Genomic DNA, 20,335 nt, shown 5'->3' on the forward strand with positions numbered 1-20,335 from the left:
ATTTTCGGTTATTAAAAATCCGAAAACCGAACCGTCGGTTTTTGTTTCGGTTCGGTTTTTTCAGTCTGGATTTTTCGGTTATTTCGGTTACGGTTCGATTATTTCGGTTTTCTGCTCACCCCTAATTATGCAATTTCAGGGTTTTTTAAGGGAAAAAAAAAAAAAAAAAACTCTTACTCGAAAATCTAAAAACTAACTAGGGTTTAAGGGTCTTTTCCTGTGTTTAGGGTTTTTGCCAGGAAAACCTCCACTTCACCCACAGGCCACCGTGCGTTTAAAACGTCATCTCTCTCACTCTATCCCCAATACTTCACTTCCAAAATGCACCATTCTCCATTCACCCTCTTCATTTCATAAAAACCCCAATCACCACCAAATGGATGACGTAGATGACGATTTCGGTGATTTATACGCAGACGTTGAAGTGGAGGCAACCTCCGCCATCAACACTGCTCCACCATTCTCCAAAACACAGTGTGTAACCGATGAAATCGATCGAGCATGTGTTAGTGTTAACAACGATGAGGATGAAGACGATGACGATGAGGATGACGATTTGGACATTGTTTTGAATAGCGATGATGATAGTATTAAGCGCAGTGACGGTTATACAATTTTAAGTGTCCGAAATAGAGAGTTGCAAGATGAAGATGATGATAATGTAGGTTCAGAGGTATTGTTTTTGTTTATGAATTTTGTTTGATTTTTTTTTTTTATATATTGATTGAGCTTAAAATGTTTAGGTATTGTGGTTTGTTTTCATGGAATGTAAGGGAATTGAAATTTGGTTTGGAATTTAGGTGTGTTCGTTGGAATTTAGATTTTTTTTCTGTTATTGTTCAAATCTCATTCTTCTTTTGTTGAAACGAATGACATAATTCCAATTCCATCCAGATTCCATTCAGTGTTGTAGGAATCACTAGGCGCTAGTCAGTCGGTGGGGTACCAACTAGCAATTAATCGGGATTAATAGGGATTACTCGGAATTAATCGGATTGGGATTTTTATATGTGATTTTTTAGTTATCTACACACACACATTTTTATATGTACTTTATTAAAGTAGACATACTTTAACCTCTTATTGACCCGTTTTTTAAGTAACTGGCGGAAATTTATAAGGTAATAAGGTTTGGTCGAAATTTGGCCGGAATCTGGACACAATTTGGCCAGATAGGACCGCCATTGACCGCCTAGCGATTAATCGGTGAACCACTGATTGGTGATTAATCGGCGACTGATCAGGATTTTTACAACCATGATTCCATTCCATTCCATTCTGTGAAACGAACACTACCTTAGTTTCTTTGTTGTTGATTGGATTTGTTTTTGTATGTAGTATCTAAGGTCTCAATCAGTAGCGTATGGAAGCGATTTGAAAGGAATCGGATGTTTGTCAGCGGCTTATTGGCAGCAGTTGGGGTCAAGGTCAATGGGAGCTCAAACTGCACAAAGATTCTCACTTCCCAGGGCTAGGTAAGTGTTAAAGTTTATACGCACAGAGTTCGGTCACATATGCAGGATTATTGTGTTATTAGTGATGGATAATTGGATACTATGAGCTGCCATAATAGGGGCTAATTGTGCATTATAGGAATTGTGCATTTGCTAAGTGGTTTCTTGTCGAATTGTTTGGATTTATGTGTACTTTACAGGAACATACTAGATGTGAACATTGATGTATTTGAGCAGAAGCCTTGGAGGCATCCCGGAGCCGATATAACAGACTATTTCAATTTCGGGTTTAATGAAGATAGTTGGAAGGTTTATTGCAACCAAGTGGTAATAATTTGATATTTCAGTATCCGGTATCTTCATTTAAGTATCTACTTAAATTTTAATTTTTGGCAAGCTTGCGGTAAATGTTATTAGATTGACTTTGATAGGGGAAAGTTGGTTAATGTTGTGAACAGGATGAATATCGTCATAGAGGATTTGTGTCTAGTGGGACCACACCCTCAGAGCCTGCTCAGTCAACAGAAGTGTACACGGTATGCAAAAACCGAGAATTTGTAAATTGAATTTAGTGCTATTTTCAAGGTCATTTAGTGCACATTTTGTTAGTTACAGAATAAAGGCCAAGCTATTCAAGTAGAAGACAGCATTTTTGAGCGTCAATCATCCATGGATGTAAGGCGCCAACTGGACCGTGATTCAGATGCTATACAAGTATTGCTTTTCACCCTTATTATAGCTAAAGTTTTGAACTACTTGAAGCTCTTATTCCTATATGTTAACGACATCCTTGTTAATGACATCCTTGTAACAGATCACCATTTTGGATCCAGCGGACACTTCCGTACCTGAAGCATCCGATCATGGAGATGGTTGTGGTGATGACATGACTGATCATCTTTCGTTTAGTAGTGCAAGCATCGATGAATCCGTTGAAGAGAAGGATGTGGAGACGTACATACATCCCCCTAAAATGAGAAGTGGTTCTGAAATTTATGCAATTCATCAGGTCGTAACAGATGAAACAGTCGGAACTTCAAATGATACAAAAGAATCTAATTTGGTAGAAAAATCATTTGAGGCAGAAAAGATCCCTGCAAATCGTTCTTATTCATATGAAGATGATGCGTATATGGATACGCGAAAAGCCTACACTCACGACAGATGTCTTACTCGGTTGACTCGGTCAATGAAGTCCGACTACCATCATTCGGAGGACTCAGGCAAATTAGACGACAACAGAAGACCTGACGAGAATAGATATCGTGCCAGAAAGTTGGGTGACGATAGAAAAAATCGCAACCGTATATATCATAAAAGGAGTAATAGTCCTGTATATAACAATCATGAAAATGATTACATCATCTCAAAAAGAACATATGACAAAAGAAAATCTGATGAGTATAGATATCATGCTAGACACAATAATGGGATTTTTCCCGTGTTTGATGAGGTGCACTCTACTTTTCGCCAAAGATTGCATGCTTTTGATCCGTATAATGCGGAAGACATATCATATTCAAAATCAGAAGTGCCTTCAGATTACTACGGTGAAAAGTTTTGTGGCTATGAAGATTGGGATACTGAAAAGTTTGGAGCCAATATGGATCGGTCCATTTCCAGAAGTTTAGAAGAGGATGAATATTATGATGAACGAAGAAGATATATTGAAGATAGAGGAGAAATGGAGGAATCTTATCTTGATCCGGGGCATTATAATGATACACATATAGAGAAGTTAAGATCTTTTACTAATAGTGACAGAAAAAGATATGATATTGAATATACTAGATGGGAATTTAGAGGCCCTGGAAGAAACAAGAGGACGGTTTGCGGTGTATATTCTGAATTAGATAATCCTTTGTTAAAAAGAGACAATGAACGGTCTTTTGCATCGCGATCTTCTGAAGAATCCCATATCAAGAGTTGCAGATGGGATGGTAACATGATGCCTAAACGTAGTGTTTACAGAAGACGTGAAAGTTACAGAGGACAATATTCTGAACCTTTTGATAGAGAAGATTACATGATTGACGTTGATGGTGGCGTTGAATGTGAAGATGAAATTATGTTTAGGCACGAAGATGCTAAATTTTGTGCTCACCGAAATTCATTTTTGTTTGGAAAGGTTTCAAGACGTAAAAGGTTTGTTTCTGAACCTGATCCTTATCCTGATCACGTGGAGGAGTTGATTGATGATCCGTATGATGGGTCTGGTTATGTCAAGGAGTTGACCGCTGGTCAACATGCAAATCGGTGTAGATATTTTAAACAGAAAAATGAAGTTTTCGGTGCTAGTAAATCTAGTAAAGCATATAGAAAAAGTCGTGAAAGACTACCACTGAGCTTCAGGAATCCACAGTTGGTTGTTGGGGAAGTAAAGGTAAAATTAGGGAAACTAAGGATCAAATATTGTATCGGTTTAATTATATACAGTTATATCATATATTGGCAATACTTCTTTGATCATGCTATTGCTTTCATTAATATTGATCTGCACTAGTTTTGTTTCGTCATTTTACTACAGGTAACAAGTCTGCAAGCTCCATTATTGTTCTGGTCCAATTATGAACTCATTATTGTTAGAGATACTTTGCGGGCAGGACAATATGAGTTGGCTCGGGTTGGACCGAGTCGTCAACACTTTTGTCTTTAAACTTTTTTGGATTTTTTAAACAATGCGTATACTAACTATAATTATAAAAGGCTATTTATTGAACATACAAATACCAAACAGAATTGTGAGATCCGCATAAACATTTGTACATTTTGTTTCAACTGTGATACATAAGATAGTTATGTAACGGCTTGCCCTACTTCCATACAATAGGCTAATTTGTTTATTTCCTTGTTTTAATCTCCTTGATATATTATTATTGTAACTACTACATGATGACAAGTTTTCAGCTCTCACGAACGGGTCTATAGGTAAAGCTATGATTTACCTTATTTTGACATGCATAGATGTCATGTAATTCCAAGAGATAATAACTGGGCGGGGCGGGTCACAACAGGTTCATGTCAAAACATGCAAGTTTTCATCCCTGCAAAAAAACGAACCATGTTACCCGAAAAACTTTTTTATTTTTTATTTTTTTTCTATATATAATCGGGGTGTCAAATATTATAACGTAATTTATATTTTTTAATTGAGTAATTTTGAATAAACTGATTTAGGAGGTTTATATTTAGAAAATACACTTTGGGCTACTTCTGACCTGTTTGACCTGCTCTCTTTAGCTAATTTTTTTTATCTTATTTGTTTGACCCATTAGAGATTATACCATATTCTTAATGAACCCAGTAACAAGTAAATTGGACAAATCTAGTCAAAATTGTCAATTCTGGTTATTTCTGTTGCAGTCATCACTTGTCAATGGACTTAGTTTGATGTAGAACTTATACATTTTGGTCCTTTCTCAACATATTTTATGAGATATGATGTGAACTTGATTTCACTGAAAGGAATTTACATATCTATCAACTCTGCAGTTCTCTAAAAAACACAAGAAACCCAAATGGATGGATCTCGACACATGTCTAAACGATAAGGCGGCCCGAGCTGATGAAACAAAAGCAGCTGATGAAGCGTTGGACATTGAGGAAGGCCAGATTCTAACTGAAGAAGTAAAAGTGGGACCCATGATGGATAAAACCAGGTCATACGCAAATGGGTCCCGCAATCAAAACGGAAAATCTGGGTTTGATAGTACTCGGATTCTTGAGGCAATGGCAAAGATGGAAAAACGAAGAGCACGTTTTAATGCTCCTGTTGCTGTCGCTAGAAAGGATTCATATAGCTCGATCAAGGTTGCCGCTGTGGACCCGATTCAAGAAACTGGCTCAAATAAGCAACAAAGACCTGCTAGAAAGAGGAGATGGGGAGCGAGCGAGAAGTGACACATGGGGAATACAGGTAACGAAACTGAAATGTTTTGTAGTTTTCCTGAACATATTAGCAGTAACATGATCCCAATTTTGTGAACATATTAAATCTTTTGATGTTTACAAAGTGAAATCAGATTTAATAAATGATAAAGCACGCTTACGTATTGATCTGCCATATTTTACGTCAGATTCATGCTATGGTCATGTTAAACGTGTTGTGTCATGTGTGTTATTAAGATACTTATATTTACTCATGTAAACATGTCTTGTCATGTTATGTAACCCACTTATTAAACATGCTCCTGTTAGTGTTTATGAAAATGAAAATATGTCAGTGTCAAAAGTGACCTTCGTAACACAACATGACATGTTTTGTTAGCTGTAAATAGATATATGTCTTGTATGGGCCTAATAAAGAACTTTTACTTGTAACAAAGCTATTTAACCAACCTAAAAATCTATTGAAGCAAAAAAGTTGATCAATTCATTATTCCTGAAGCAAATTCAAATATCAACCAGTAGTCTATGGATATGAGTATGTTTCTCTGTGATGTTATATGTACTTCACTCTACTGTTTTTTGCTTTCACCACTTCTTTTGTTTCAGGTAGTTTGTAGTTTTCTGGTACTCTTTTAGTGCTTGTTGTTATAGAGCTTAGGGTCTCTCTGGAAGCAGACTCTCTATCCTCAACGATAGAGGTAAGGTTTGCCTACATCCCACCCTCCCCACACCCTACCATTAGCTTTGCTAATTGTGTGATTTACTGGGTATGGTGGTTGTTGTTGTAACCAGTAGTAACCCACTTGGGGTCAAAACGATGACCCAAGTTAAGTAGAAACAATATTAATTTCAAGCGTGGCTCGATATTAAAACTTAAAGCTTGTAACTTGACTCGAATTTAACCAAGTCTCATTTTCAAGCTCGAGATCATCAATGCTTTCACGTACGAATTGACATGTGCCGAAATCCTTCCATTCGGGTTTGAATCAACTGCACATGCACTCTTGAGATCTGAATCAGCTGATTTCGGTTTAGATCGACTCCAGTCGTGTGCACAGAGAATTTTAGCACACAAGTTTGGATGGGCTTACAAGCTCATAAAGTTTATGGGTCTAGTATTTTAATACACCGATCTCATTTGACATGACTGTCTACTCGAATAGTTCATGCTTAAACTCGAATCAATAACATCAAGTTCTAGTATAGTTCATGCTCAAACACGAATCACTACCATCCAGTTGATTTTGATGATTAGTTTGGACTCTCGTGTGACTAAAAAATCCACTATCGACTGTTTGCTGGTTAGTAGGATGATTTAGTAAATGAAGAACGGCAAAACAATCTATCATTGCTTAATCCATCACCCAAGAAGATTTTGTAGCTTTATTCGTGGCCTCGAGTTTTCAACACTATGAGCAAGTCAATGAATATTTATTGTGATAATACATCAACAATTTATTTCCAACAATGATAAGTGCTCCAAAGGCGGAATACGCTTATAACTTAATCGTTAAAGAGGAGATTTAGAAACGAGCATGTATATCTGAAATATATTAGTACATATTTCATGGGTGCAAATCCTAATGCTTAGGGAAAACATTGGTTATATCTGATTATCTGTGACAACGTCCGTGCTCTCACACTTGTGAGGTCAATAGCAATGTGTGATGTTATTTCTTATTTATAATGCAAGATTATTTGAAAAAGAAATTTGTAAGTATTTGCATAACAAATGAATAACACCCAAATCGTCTAACACTTGGTTGTTGTTTGTTTTTTCTGAAAAGCTCTGCGCATGCTCTTTTGTCTGTGCCGCGCAGACCACGCGTAGACATTGTCACGCGCAGACTGTTTGTTTTTCCGAATACGTTTCATTAAAAAACGTCCGCGCGAGCTCTTCTTGGCTTAGACTTGGCCCAACCACTTCTAAGATCTTCTAAGGTCTGTAGTGGGTTACACAACACCACCCACCACCACCGTCCATCACCACCACCACCGGTCACCACCACTGTCCACCACCCACCACTGTCCATCACCACCACCACCATCGTCCGCCACCTACCACCGTCCATCACCACCACCATCGTCCATCACCACCACCGTCCACCACCATCACCATCCAGCAGCACCACCACCCACCACCACCGTTCGTACACCACCAACAGTTTATTTTAGAAGTCTGCATACGTTAAAAAAACAAACAGCCTTCTTTGTAGACTGCAGATGTTTGGTCCACCACTTTTTCTACAGATGTCTACAGATGTGGTCTACAGACCGGAGACATTTTACCTCTTAAAAAAACAAATAGCAGCTTGTGCCATAGTAAAGGGACTCGTATAGTCATGTCAACACCTAAGTAAAGGATCTCATGTCCCGGTCATGGAGCACAAGTTCATGTCACATAACACATATTCCGCTCTTAGATATATCGTGAAGGGCAAAGTCCAAAGGCACAAGCCCCAAACTCAAGAAGACTAACCAATAGAAGGCGAGAATAACGATATTTGGTCATGATCAAGTCATTGGTTTGAAATTTGACAAACCAACCAACAATAGACGAGGCAGACAATGAGATAGACACACCAAGTTAACTATACCAAGAATAAGCATTAACAATACATGTAAACCCTTTACACCATAGAGGAGAGAAATCTAGACATGAATAGATGACTAAATGCTTCCATAAATATAATGCTTTTTTTTTTCAAAAAAAAAAAAAAAAAGAGCATTATAAACGAAACCCAACAATTTATGTAGCATTCATTACACCCTCAACTACCTCATCTTTTGGCAAATTTGAATCACTGACGGACTACTGGAGTATCATCGTGCCACCAGCGGACCCATCCGATCATATCCATCTCCACTAGGCAATAATGTTTATACACCAATTCAGAAGAAAACCCAATAAACCTGGGAAAAAAAAACCCTTGTAGAAATCGAACCCATAACCTAATAGTCCATAAACCTTATCATATTTCTAAGATATCACTAGGCTATAATGTCATGGGTCAACTACCTCATCTAATACCTTCTACTCTAAAGTACTCATACTAGTAACGAGAAACATGTGAAACGAATGGTTTTCACAAACAACTTATGGATGTATCATGACAAACTCATTTTGTTGATGTATGTGGAAGGGATTACATACAATATTGTGTGTGATCTTCAAGATTATGAGGTGTAACAATAATAGTTTAATTTACAAAAGTTTACATTTACATTTACATATACATATATAGAAAGATCTCATACAAAGTATCTTATCGTACAAAATGTATGACTGGCATAAAAAAGTAAAAAACGCGATGAAATTTTTGTAATTATTTTACTCGTAAAATACCCTATAAAGATAAAAATTACCTTACAAGATCAAAATTATCCTACCGGCTCATTTTTCAAAATTACCTAAAAGAACAAAATTACTATACAAGATCATTTGTACAGTAATTTTGATAATTACCGTACGACTAAAATAATTATGAAAATGTCTCCTTGTTTTATATATTTTTCCACTCTATTGGTATGTTTTGTATGATAAAATACTTTGTATTTGATCTTTTATCTACATACATAAAATAAATAAATAAATAAATAAATAAGTAAACTTCCACTAAAATGTCAATATAGTATTAGGTTTTTCAATTTCACAATGCTGTTTAGATCAATCCAACCCCATCCTTCCATATGTGACCATGTGGAGTTAAAGAAGAACGAATAAGAGGACTTCTCAAACGACTTTCGATTTAAGAAAGACGGATATGAGATGCAACTCAAGACCGATATCCACTCTTATATATTTGTTTATACCAAAAGAAGGTTCATACAATTTTTATCTGTTTCATCAATCATACGTAATTTTCTACGCATTTTCAATGTTTTTTGGCGTAGAAAACCGGATAATTTTCCAGTAGTACTAAAAACAACTAAAACATGGAGACTTATAACTTGAATACGTGTGCACATGAACACCATAAACACCTACTTTTATGTTTATTATTCATAATTTCCTGGCTTTTATGACAAATTTATTTTCCACCAGTAGGTAGCCGATTGAATCCTCGTTTGTAACTACCATCTTTTCTTTTCTTGACAATGTACAATATTGTTACGCCTATTATCACACAACAAATCAATAAACCTACAACCAAATAAACAAAACCAAAATAAATTAAATTTCTAAATATTGTATGATTTTATTAATGAAATTATCTACCCTATATGCTTACCAATGGATAAAAGACCCCACTTGAACTTACTTGACACCAAACCTGCAACATAATTGAATCATTAAAGGTTATTCCACAACAAAAGTGAACTTTAAACTCTTTTATACTTGACACAATCATAACATGTTCTCAAACTAGAAGCTATATTTCAATTCAAAATTCATAAATAAACTTTGTAAAATAAAATATCACCTCGCTCGTGGCAATTTGCATAACGCCCCCCTTTGCCACACGAACAAGAGAACATTTGTTCATTATCATATACACATAATCCGCTACTAGCCTCGCAAGATGCACATTCGACGCTTGTTGACCATTTTAACTCGAAACCTTGTTTCATACCTTTTCCAAAATCTGTTGTTATAGAACTCTCAATACTCATAGGAATTGTTACCAACGAATCACAATTGGTTTTCCAATCGAACTTTGGAACCGATCCATCCAAGAACACATAAGAATGCCTAGCCCCGACTTGAAGACACTTTATTGGCTCAACACCAGAAGGATAAACCGTGCAATTATAAAAAAAGTTTACTAGCTTGACATTGTTGCTATAAGTCAAGAAACTAGATCTGTTTATCACAACATCATGTGGAGCCACGGGACAAGTTGTGTCACCTAGCTCATAAAATGATACAACAAAACTGTTTTCGGAGTTGTTGACACTTTTGACACGATACAAATGGTTATTATCTAGTTGAATTGTTGGCGTCTTGTTGATACATGTAACACCTAGACTCGTATATCCAAAATGATTGGGTTTTTGCGATCGTTGCCAAAAGGGGTAGGCGAAATTGACACCATCTCCACAAGAAAATGAGGGAGGAGGATATTTGGGCAAAGAGTTGCCTTTGATGATGAAGATGAAGAGAAAGATAGAGGGAATAAATTGATGTAGAGATGCCATGAAACTTTTTTCATCTTTTGAAAGATGGAACCTTATAAGAAAAACATATAATGGTTAATAAAATACTTATAGTTGTTATTTATTTTAATTTTAAAGTCAACTGTTTTAGTTTTAAAGTGATACAAAGTGTGCTAAAAAAATTTAACAATACACCAACTTAGGGTTTAAACTTATATGATATCGCATAAAATAAATTTAAGTCAATGGAGCAAGTAAGTAGTAAGTGGTTTATACTCTATTATAATGGAAATGTTTTTTTATAACTTGAAGAGGTATGGTCCCAATTCTATGCATACATAGCAGGGATCACATCACTTTCTTTGTCCTATATGGCGCCTACATCAGCAAGCAAACCCAGAAGAAGCTTTTGGAAGACGTCAAGGTGGCACCGAAGATGCTCCTCCAGACAGAAAGGACGATACGTGTCACCATTAATCGGACGCCATTTAGACTTGCGACATAACCTAGGGGCAGACCGACAACTGCAGTACAATTCCTCCAGCATGGACAAATGATGGCGCACCACGTGGACCACCATCCTGACCATAGCAGGGGAGACCAAGAGGATATTCCCCTTGGTCGGACAGCTGGCGCCCAATAGCAGCTGGCAAAGTCGTTCCTCCCTCCTTCACCCTCCGGCTATAAATAGGACCCTTCGTCATTCAGGTTATCCATTCTGTTCTCCTTACTTTCACCTAACAACACACAATATTTCTTTCTCAGGGCAGTACTTATTCTCACGCCGGTGTCACACCCCAACCGATGGCGGAAACATCGGGGCATGGCACTGAGCGAAACAGATTGTCAAAAGAAATTCCATAACGACTAAATTACCAAATAGGTGCTAAGTAACGTATGTAACACCCAAATGTGCGTAAAGCAAAAACGGATCAAGTATACTCACAGATTGTGTTTAACAAGTAAACACTCTCTTGGATTGAAGGGAGTATTGGGAGAGATTAGCCTGAACAGTTAACGATAGCATAAACGATGAGCGGCGCGTTAAACGATGCAAGGGTGATAAGTGTCGGATGGTAATCCGATCGGATGGCAATCCGATCGGATGGCAATCCAATCGGATGGCCATTCGACTGGATTGACAACTTGTTTGGTAAGAATGTGTTTGTGTATGATGGCTTTGAAGTTTTCGTTGTAGCATTTTGAAAACAGAGAAGTATCTCTACCCTTCAGGTCGATCGATCGAACGGCAGTTCGATCGGATGGCGATCCGATTAGTAGGACACTTAGTGAGAGCAAGTTCACCGCAGGTTTGTCACTTGATCGGATGGCAATCCGATCGGGTGGCCATCCATTGATTACTGACTATGCATTGAACATGTCGAAAATCATTTAAGTGTTGAAGTTCCAAACGTCACATGGTCGGATGGTCGTTCGATCGGATAGCAATCCGATCGGATGGTAATCCGTTCGACGTTCAGATCTTTTGAAAAGATGAGTAGAAAGTTTAAGTGGTGAACCTTCAAGGTGCAATCCGATCGGATTGCAGTTCGATCGGATGGCAATCCGATCGGACGGCAATCCGTCCCGCGACCTGATCGTGTTGCTAACTTGGAAATTCGTTAAGTTTGCGGTTTGTTCGAGACAATATCTCAACGTGCTAAACAACAGAAACCCCCATCAAGACCCAAGTGATCCGATCGAATAGGAATCACCCTAGTCCGATCGGTTAACTGTTCGAGACGGTGGTTCATGTTTAACCCGAAATCAGTTGTCTCTTGGATAGAATTTAGATCTTGAACCGACACATCACTAAAAAAGAGTAGCAGATCAGAATGAGCTCCGATTCTATCGGTTTTGAGTGCATTGAGTGTAAAAGAGTTGAAAGAAAGTTAGAAAACCATCTTTCAATCCTTTTCACCATGAATATGCGTAGATCTATGCGAAATCGTTGTGTAATTATGTGGAAATCCTTCAGATCCAAGTTGTTCTTGGTGGAATGAAGTCAAAACTTGAAGTTCATAAGAACTCCATGATGACATCACCCTAGAACACCTCAAATCCACTGATTTTACGGTTAAAAGTTAAGATTCAAAGGTGAAAAAGATGAAGGAGTGCATGTAGATCATAGAAGTACAAGATTTAGGTTGGAAACTTACAAGAATAGCGAGAAATCGAGAGAAATAGAGCTTGAGGGCGGCTGGTCGAGCAGAGGAGCTGTCACATCACAAGTGATGTAACAGGAGGGTATTTAGAGGGTTTCCAAAAGAGGAAAGGGAGCATGGATCGGATTGGTCACCGATCAGATGGCAATCCGATCGGATGGCCACTCGATCGGTTGGCCACTCGATCCTGGTGTTCGACCTGTTGAGTTTCGTCATTTCGATTCGCGTGTTGAGCGTTGCGATGCGTTTCGAGCGAGTGATGCGATAAATTAATAATAAACACACAAATACTATATCTAACATACAATCATCACAAATAACTGGCGTTCAGCGTCTGCGATTCGATTGTGATAGAGTTGTGATTGCGTTTCGATTAATCACCATCAACATAAACATAATTAAACATGCATAAGCAACACATAAAGAGCACACACACGTAAAACAATATCCAAAACGCATAATTCGGGTTGCGAATGCGATTGCGATGCGATAAGCGATATAACATCGATTAAACCTCGATTATTCACAGATACTCCACATAATACAACTAAAGTAAACAAAATAAAAGATTCGATTACAAGTTAAAGAAGTCAAAACAGTAGTTGATCAAGGAGTGGCAGATCGCAATTAGCAATCTTTTCTTCCTTTGACTTCAATCTTGACTTTGACTGACTTTCAAAACACGGGGTGTTACAGCCTCCCCTAGTTGAGGGAATTTCGTCCTGAAATTAGGCTTTAGCCGTAACAAACAACTGCGGGTATTTCGCCTTCATGTCGCTTTCGAGTTCCCAAGTGAACTCGGCGCCGCCTTTTCCTTCCCAGCGGACCTTCACAATGGGAATACGAAGTGTAATGTTTCGTCCACTTGAAGATCCTCCAGTAGAACTTGTAAATTATGCTCAGCCAGACACTTTCTGAGGTTCGAAACATGGAAAGTCGGGTGGACGTTGCTAAGTTCCTCCGGTAGTTCGAGTCTGTAGGCCACTTTTCCGATCCTTTCCAGAATCTTAATATGTCCAACATATCGAGGCGTGAGTTTCCCTTTCTTGCCGAATCTGACCACACCATTCCAAGGTGATACCTTTAGGAGTACGTGATAGCCAACGTCAAATTCAAGAGGCTTGCGTCGTCTATTGGCGTAACTTTTCTGATGACTCTGAGCTTTCAGCAAATTGTCTTTTGGAGGATTTTGTCAGTCGTTTCTTGCAACAGCTCAGGACCGGTTATCTGCGAGTCTCCGATCTCGTGCCATACAATAGGCGATCGACATTTTCTTCCATATAAAGCCTCAAATGGTGCCATATGAATTCTGGAATGATAACTGTTATTGTACGAGAATTCGAGTAAAGGTAAGTATGTGTCCCAATTACCACCGAAATCTATGAAACATGAGCAGAGCATGTCATCAAGGGTACGAATCGTTCTTTTAGTCTGACCATCGGTTTGGGGATGGAAAGCGGTACTTAGGTTAAGCGTAGTACCGAGAGCAGATTGAAACGTTTCCCAAAGACGCGAGGTAAACCGACCATCGCGGTCAGAAATGATGTCGCGAGGCGTCCCATGTCGACATATGATCTCATTGGTGTAGATTCTGGCTAATTTTTCTACCTTGTAGTCTTCTCGTATCGGCAGAAAATGAGCGGATTTAGTCAAACGGTCGACGACAACCCAGATGCTGTCGTGACTTGATGGCGTGCGTGGAAGTTTCGTCATGAAGTCCATAGCTATACTCTCCCATTTCCACATGGGGATCTCGGGTTGGACGAGTAAGCCAGAGGGTCTTTGATGCTCGGCCTTGACTTTCGAGCAAGTCAGGCACTTCGAAACATAAAGAGCGATATCTTTCTTCATGCCCGGCCACCAGTACTTGTAGCGAAGGTCTTGGTACATTTTGCCGGCACCGGGATGAATAGAATATCGATATTTGTGGGCTTCCTCCATCAGAATCTGTCGTAAATCGGTCCGTTTAGGGATCCAAATTCGGTCCAGATAATGGAATATCCCATTCAACTTATTCACTAGCTGGGCTCCATCATTGAAAATTCTTTCCTTCTTCAAGGTGCGTTCGGTGAAACAAGCATGTTGGGCTTCGCGGATAAGAGTTTCGAGCTAAGCTTGGATATTACGAACGTTGTGTAAATAGCTTCGTCTGCTGAGGGCGTCGACAATGACATTTGCTTTGCCAGGATGCTAATGAATATCACAGTCGTAATCATTGAGAAGTTCCAACCATCGGCGTTGACGCATATTCAGTTCTTTTTGACTAAAGATGTATTGTAGGCTCCTATGGTCGGTGAAGACCGTACACTTGGTACCATAAAGGTAGTGTCGCCAAATCTTCAACGCAAAAACAACTGCGCCAAGCTCGAGGTCGTGGTCGTGGGTGGTATAGTTCTTCTCGTGGATCTTGAGAAGACGAGATGCGTAAGCGATAACCTTGTCCCGTTGCATGAGAACACAACAAAGACCAAGGTTCGAGGCATCGTAATAGATAACGGAGTCATCGTTTCCGTCAGGTAAAGCAAGGACGGGAGCATTGCAGAGCATGCGCTTGAGGGTTTGGAAGGCAGTCTCTTATTCAGTTCCCCAAACAAAAGGCTTGTCTTTTTGCGTGAGAGAAGTAAGCGGCACAGAGATTTTAGAGAATCCTTCGATAAATCGGCGATAATAGCCCGCTAGTCCGAGAAAAGAACGAACTTCAGACGGGTTCTTAGGTGTAACCCAACTCTTAACAGCTACGAACTTCGTGGGGTCGACGTGGATACCTTGACTATTGACAATATGACCGAGGAATTGAACCTCCTCCAGCCAAAATTTACACTTGGAGAACTTGGCATAGAGTCGATTCCCCTGGAGTAGCTCGAGAACCAAACGTAGATGTTGCGCGTGTTTGGCTTCGACTTGGAATAGATAAGGATACCATCGATGAACACGATGACGAAGCGGTCAAGAAATGGTTTACACACGCGATTCATCAGATCCATGAAAACCGCGGGTGCGTGGTTAAACCAAAAGGCATAACAATGAACTCCTAGTGGCCGTAACGAGTGCGAAATGCAGTCTTGGGTATATCCTCCTCTTGAATGCGTAACTGGTGATAGCCTGAGAGTAGATCGATCTTTGAGAAACACGTAGCACCTTGTAACTGATCAAACAAATCATCGATTCGAGGCAGGGGATAACGATTCTTGATGGTCAGCTTATTCAATTCCCTGTAGTCGATGCACATCCGAAACGACCCATCCCTCTTTTTGAGGAAAAGGACTGGTGTGCCCCACGGAGAGGTGCTAGGGCGAATGAAGCCTTTATCAAGCAATTCCTGGAGCTGACTCGAGAGTTCGTGCATTTCGGACGGAGCGAGTCGATAAGGAGCTCTAGCAATAGGGTTGGCTCCAGGAATGAGGTTGATGCGAAATTCGATATCACGACTCGGAGGTAAACCAGGAAGCTCGTCAGGAAATACAAGAGGAAAATCACGAACCACAGGCACCTTATCTATCTCCTTAACTTCCTTTTTCTCCACTACTACAATGTGTGCCAAGAAAGCTTGGTATTCCTTGCAGAGATACTTGCTAGCCTGGACACACGACATGAGTTGGAGTTTCTTCGACGCGACTTCACCGTAAACACACAATTGATCACCATTAGCGAGCGAGAAGCGAATCATCTTATTGAAACAAATAACTTCAGCATGGTTTTCGCGAAGAAAGTCCATGCCTACTATAACGTCAAAACTACCGAGCTGCATCGGAATAAGGTCAATAGAAAAGACGTGATTGTTGAGTTCGAGAGTACAATCACGAAGAACAGAATTGACAGCGACGGTTCTTCCGGTGGCAACTTCAACATCAAACGTCGAGTGGAGATGGGCGCGCTTACGATTAAGGAGCTTTTTGAATTCAAACGATACAAAACAGTTATCGGCCCCAGTATCAAACAAACACAAAGCATAAATACCATTCACAAGGAACGTACCATTAACCACATTGTTATCGGCTTGAGCTTGGCGGACATTGATGTTGAAAGTGCGCCCGCGAGCTGCTGGTTGCTGTTGTTGGGGCTGCTGTTGTTGTGGCTCTTGCTTCACCACTCGATTCGGGCACATGTTCGAGAAGTGGTTGGGATCACCACACGCAAAGCAAGCTCTAGCATGGATCACGGGTGCAGGAGTCGCTTGCTGGCCTTGAGGAGCGGGAAGTAGAGCTTGTTGGGCAGGAGCTGGACCTTGTGCTGGAGTTGGAGCTTGACGAGGACCTGTACGGCAATTGGCGGTGAAATGGCCGTACATGTTGCAATGCACACAGTATCTGGAGGCGATTCCCACTGGGTGGTGATAAGTACAAGTAGGGCAAGCCGGGTGAGGACCAGTGTACGCACGCTTAGCCGGCGGTGCGTTGGTAACCGGTGCCGCTACTTGGCGGTGTTGAGGCTGCGGTTGAGCAGGAACTGATTGGAGCGGGGCAGCGGTGGTGACAGCGCAATTTTTGCTACTGTTGTTGTTGTTCTTCCTCTTGTGACGAGAGGACTTTGAAGATTGTGGAGCGGCGGCGGTTTCAGCGGTTGCAGCAGTGGTGGCTTGGTGTAGGTTCTTGGAGGCTTTATCCCAGTAACCAGACTTGACTCGCTTATCGTTGATCTCAGCGGCGAGTAAGTAGGTTTCCTCAATTGTTGTTGTCTTTGCAGCTTGAACGAAATCAGCCACGCAATCCGGAAGAGCATGGATATACTTCTTGATGGTGATTTCGGGCATAGTAACTTGGGCCTGGACAGATTATGCTTAGCTGCTTGAAGCGAGTAGTCAAACCAGCGTTGTCTCCATCTTTCTGCTTGATATGCCAGAATTCGTCCTCCATCTTTTTGTGTTCGTGGGGAGGGCAGAACTCTTGCATCATAACATCCTTCAACTCATCCCATGTCAACCCGTAAGCTGCATCATTTCCGCGTTTGTTTCTCTCGGACGTCCACCAATCTAGAGCTCGGGATTGGAAGACGCCAGTTGCGTTAAGAGTACGGAGATTATCAGGACAGCCACTCTGGCGCAGGGTGACCTCGATCGAATCAAACCATTGGAACATGGCCGTAGGCCCATCTTCACCGGTAAACTCTTTCGGGCCGCAGGCTTTGAACTGTTTGAAGCTAAAAGCAGCTTTTGGCGAATCAGTCCAAGACTCTTCAGAAGACTTGCTAGCGTTTTCATTCAGCTCACTAACAATCTGGGGGATGAGCTTCGCTATCTGCTTAGCAACCAACGAGGCGATGCGCTTGTCATCATGATTGCGGCGAGCTGATCGGGAGTGAACTGATCCAAATGACGACATTGTCTGCAACAGACATCGCCATAGGACTTAACACTATATAAAATCGAATAAACCCTAGTATAGATTCCCACTTCACTCTAAACCATTACATATAAAGCACAGGAACACATTAACCATACAATCACATAAGCACAAAATCACATAAGCATATAATCACAGAACACATAAGCACGTAGGGGCACGTAAGCACGTAAGGCACAGAAGCATAAGTGGCAGTCAGAACACAGAAACCTATTATTCAAAGTTCGTGCACGTTCGAGAATAGCGGTTGCGATTAGCGAGTAACACAGCGAGTAGTGTAGCATAAGCAGGTACTATAGCATGCGATTTTCAACAATTAGCAGCGATTTGTTAGCGTTGTGTAGTGTGTCGTGTGCGATAGGTGGAGCCAGAAGCATTAAATCGAAACCATCAGTATCTCAATACGCTAACAAATAAACGAAACCACATAAAACACATAAAATCCACATAAAACGATAAATATCAGAGTCAGCAGTTGCGGGCTCAAAATTGAAACACATAAAATCAACGATTGCGAGATTGAAATCGAGGATAGATTGTCTAAGGCTTGATAGATGTCGACTACCCAAAGTGATTCAACTATTCACTAGGACTTTCAGTACACGCTTTAGCTTTCGAGACTGTGCTCTCGCCTTGATTTTGGGCGAACGACACGCATCCTTCCAGTTACAGTGTGACTTCAAGTCGTTGGAGTCCGTCGAGGCTTTGGTGAGAGTTTTGTAAAACCAAAATAAAGGTCGGAACAAGTCGTCGAGGTTCAGGTTTCACCACTAACTTAGCGACTTTATTCCTGTTTTGATAAAATAGAGAAGAAAATCTGCGTTAAAGTATGGATTTCACTCCTTATTCAACGCAAATTCTCCTGTTTATAGATAAAAATGCGGGGCGAACAAGCAATTTAGTCGTGAGTTTGCGATTTTCACAGCTAATCTCGATCCAATCACTCGTTCATTTTTCGAAAATTAGAGTGCAGTAATAGTGTAGTGTAAGCGAGAATAGCGAGGAATAGCAAGTAAGCTCGTACGATAACCCCTAAAAGGGCATGCACAAGTCGGTCTGTTGGTACTTAGACTATAGACTAGGTCATTTCTAAGTCATCGACCCGGACTAGGTCGAGTCTTGCCTAATTCCCGGCTCTGATACCAATCTGTCACACCCCAACCGATGGCGGAAACATCGGGGCATGGCACTGAGCGAAATAGATTGTCAGGAGAAATTCCATAACTACTAAATTACCAAATAGTTAATATTATGTCCCATACCATAACCCATTAAGTAATCTAATTATTACAGACATAAATATTCTCAAAACAAAACATGTTCCGACAACTCAGATTTAAATAAATAAATTGTCTTTGTTTCTAGACTCCATCCTACTTGATTCCACAAAAGCAGATAAAGCACAACATCCTAAGCACCTGTCACATACGTTAAAGTAAAGGTCAATACACATAGTGTAAAGGTGAGCATACAAGTTTGATAATAATAATAATAGAGTTCGAAATAGTTTACGCATAACCAGCATGTAACATGTATAAAGTGAAAGCTAGTAGGTTATCGATAGAGAAATATGCACAGACGTGACTGCGAGTTGTAGAATGCGCAACACATATCCCCACTGGGACACGTGAAGTAAAGCCCTTAACAACCCCTGTCCATAACAGGTGCTAAGTCCAAACTATAGTACTATCGTTGCTAAGGTGTCAGGCAACAATCACTGTGTTAACATAACATACAAGCATTCATCGAATAACACGTAACATGCGATAGTGGTTAGCATATAAATAGTGTTTGCGTTGTGTGTCGATTATGATTTAGCATAAGTAACATATGTAACACCCAAATGTACGTAAAGCAAAAAGGGATCGAGTATACTAACAGATTGTGTTTAACAAGTAAACACTCTCTTGGATTGAAGGGAGCGCTGGGAGAGATTAGCCTGAATAGTTAACGATAGCATAAACGATGAGTGGTGCGTTAAACGATGCAAGGGTGATAAGTGTCGGATGGTAATCCGATTGGATGGCCAGTCGATCGGATGTCAATCCATTCGGATGGTCATCCAATCGGATGGCCATTCGATTGGATTGACATCTTGTTTGGTAAGAATGTGTTTGTGTATGATGGCTTTGAAGTTTTCGTTGTAGCATTTTGAAAACAAAGAAGTATCTCTACCCTTCAGGTCGATCGATCGAACGGCCGTTCGATCGGATGGCGATCCGATTAGTAGGACACTTAGTGAGAGCAAGTTCACCGCAGGTTTGTCACTTGATTTGATGGCAATCCGATCAGGTGGCAATCCGTTAATTACTGACTATGCATTGAACATGTCGAAAATCGTTTAAGTGTTGAAGTTCCAAACGTCACATGGTCGGATGGTCATTCAATCGGA

At 40.2% G+C, this 20,335-nt stretch overlaps 2 protein-coding genes across 3 annotated transcripts; one reads left to right on the forward strand and one right to left on the reverse strand.

Moving 5' to 3' along the window:
- Positions 1-233: 233 nt before the first annotated feature.
- On the forward strand, positions 234-5,696 carry LOC110940981 (FIP1[V]-like protein). 2 transcript variants are annotated; one of them, XM_022182557.2, is made up of 7 exons: positions 234-673; positions 1,339-1,475; positions 1,655-1,781; positions 1,913-1,990; positions 2,070-2,168; positions 2,269-3,837; positions 4,947-5,696. In XM_022182557.2, the coding sequence occupies exons 1-7, from the start codon at positions 377-379 to the stop codon at positions 5,352-5,354; spliced, it is 2,715 nt and encodes a 904-aa protein (XP_022038249.1). In that variant the 5' UTR covers positions 234-376; the 3' UTR covers positions 5,355-5,696. The 2 variants fall into 2 exon arrangements, with proteins under 2 accessions (XP_022038249.1, XP_035846062.1); XM_035990169.1 differs by having other exon boundaries at positions 234-661.
- Positions 5,697-9,063: 3,367 nt separating this feature from the next.
- Positions 9,064-10,473, reverse strand: LOC110940980. Its single transcript, XM_022182555.2, has 3 exons — positions 9,767-10,473; positions 9,575-9,616; positions 9,064-9,486 (listed from the first exon to the last, which is right to left on the reverse strand). The coding sequence occupies exons 1-3, from the start codon at positions 9,954-9,956 to the stop codon at positions 9,374-9,376; spliced, it is 345 nt and encodes a 114-aa protein (XP_022038247.2). The 5' UTR covers positions 9,957-10,473; the 3' UTR covers positions 9,064-9,373.
- Positions 10,474-20,335: the final 9,862 nt, after the last annotated feature.

Source organism: Helianthus annuus, chromosome 5 (assembly GCF_002127325.2).
Source record: "Helianthus annuus cultivar XRQ/B chromosome 5, HanXRQr2.0-SUNRISE, whole genome shotgun sequence".
Taxonomy (NCBI): domain Eukaryota; kingdom Viridiplantae; phylum Streptophyta; class Magnoliopsida; order Asterales; family Asteraceae; genus Helianthus; species Helianthus annuus.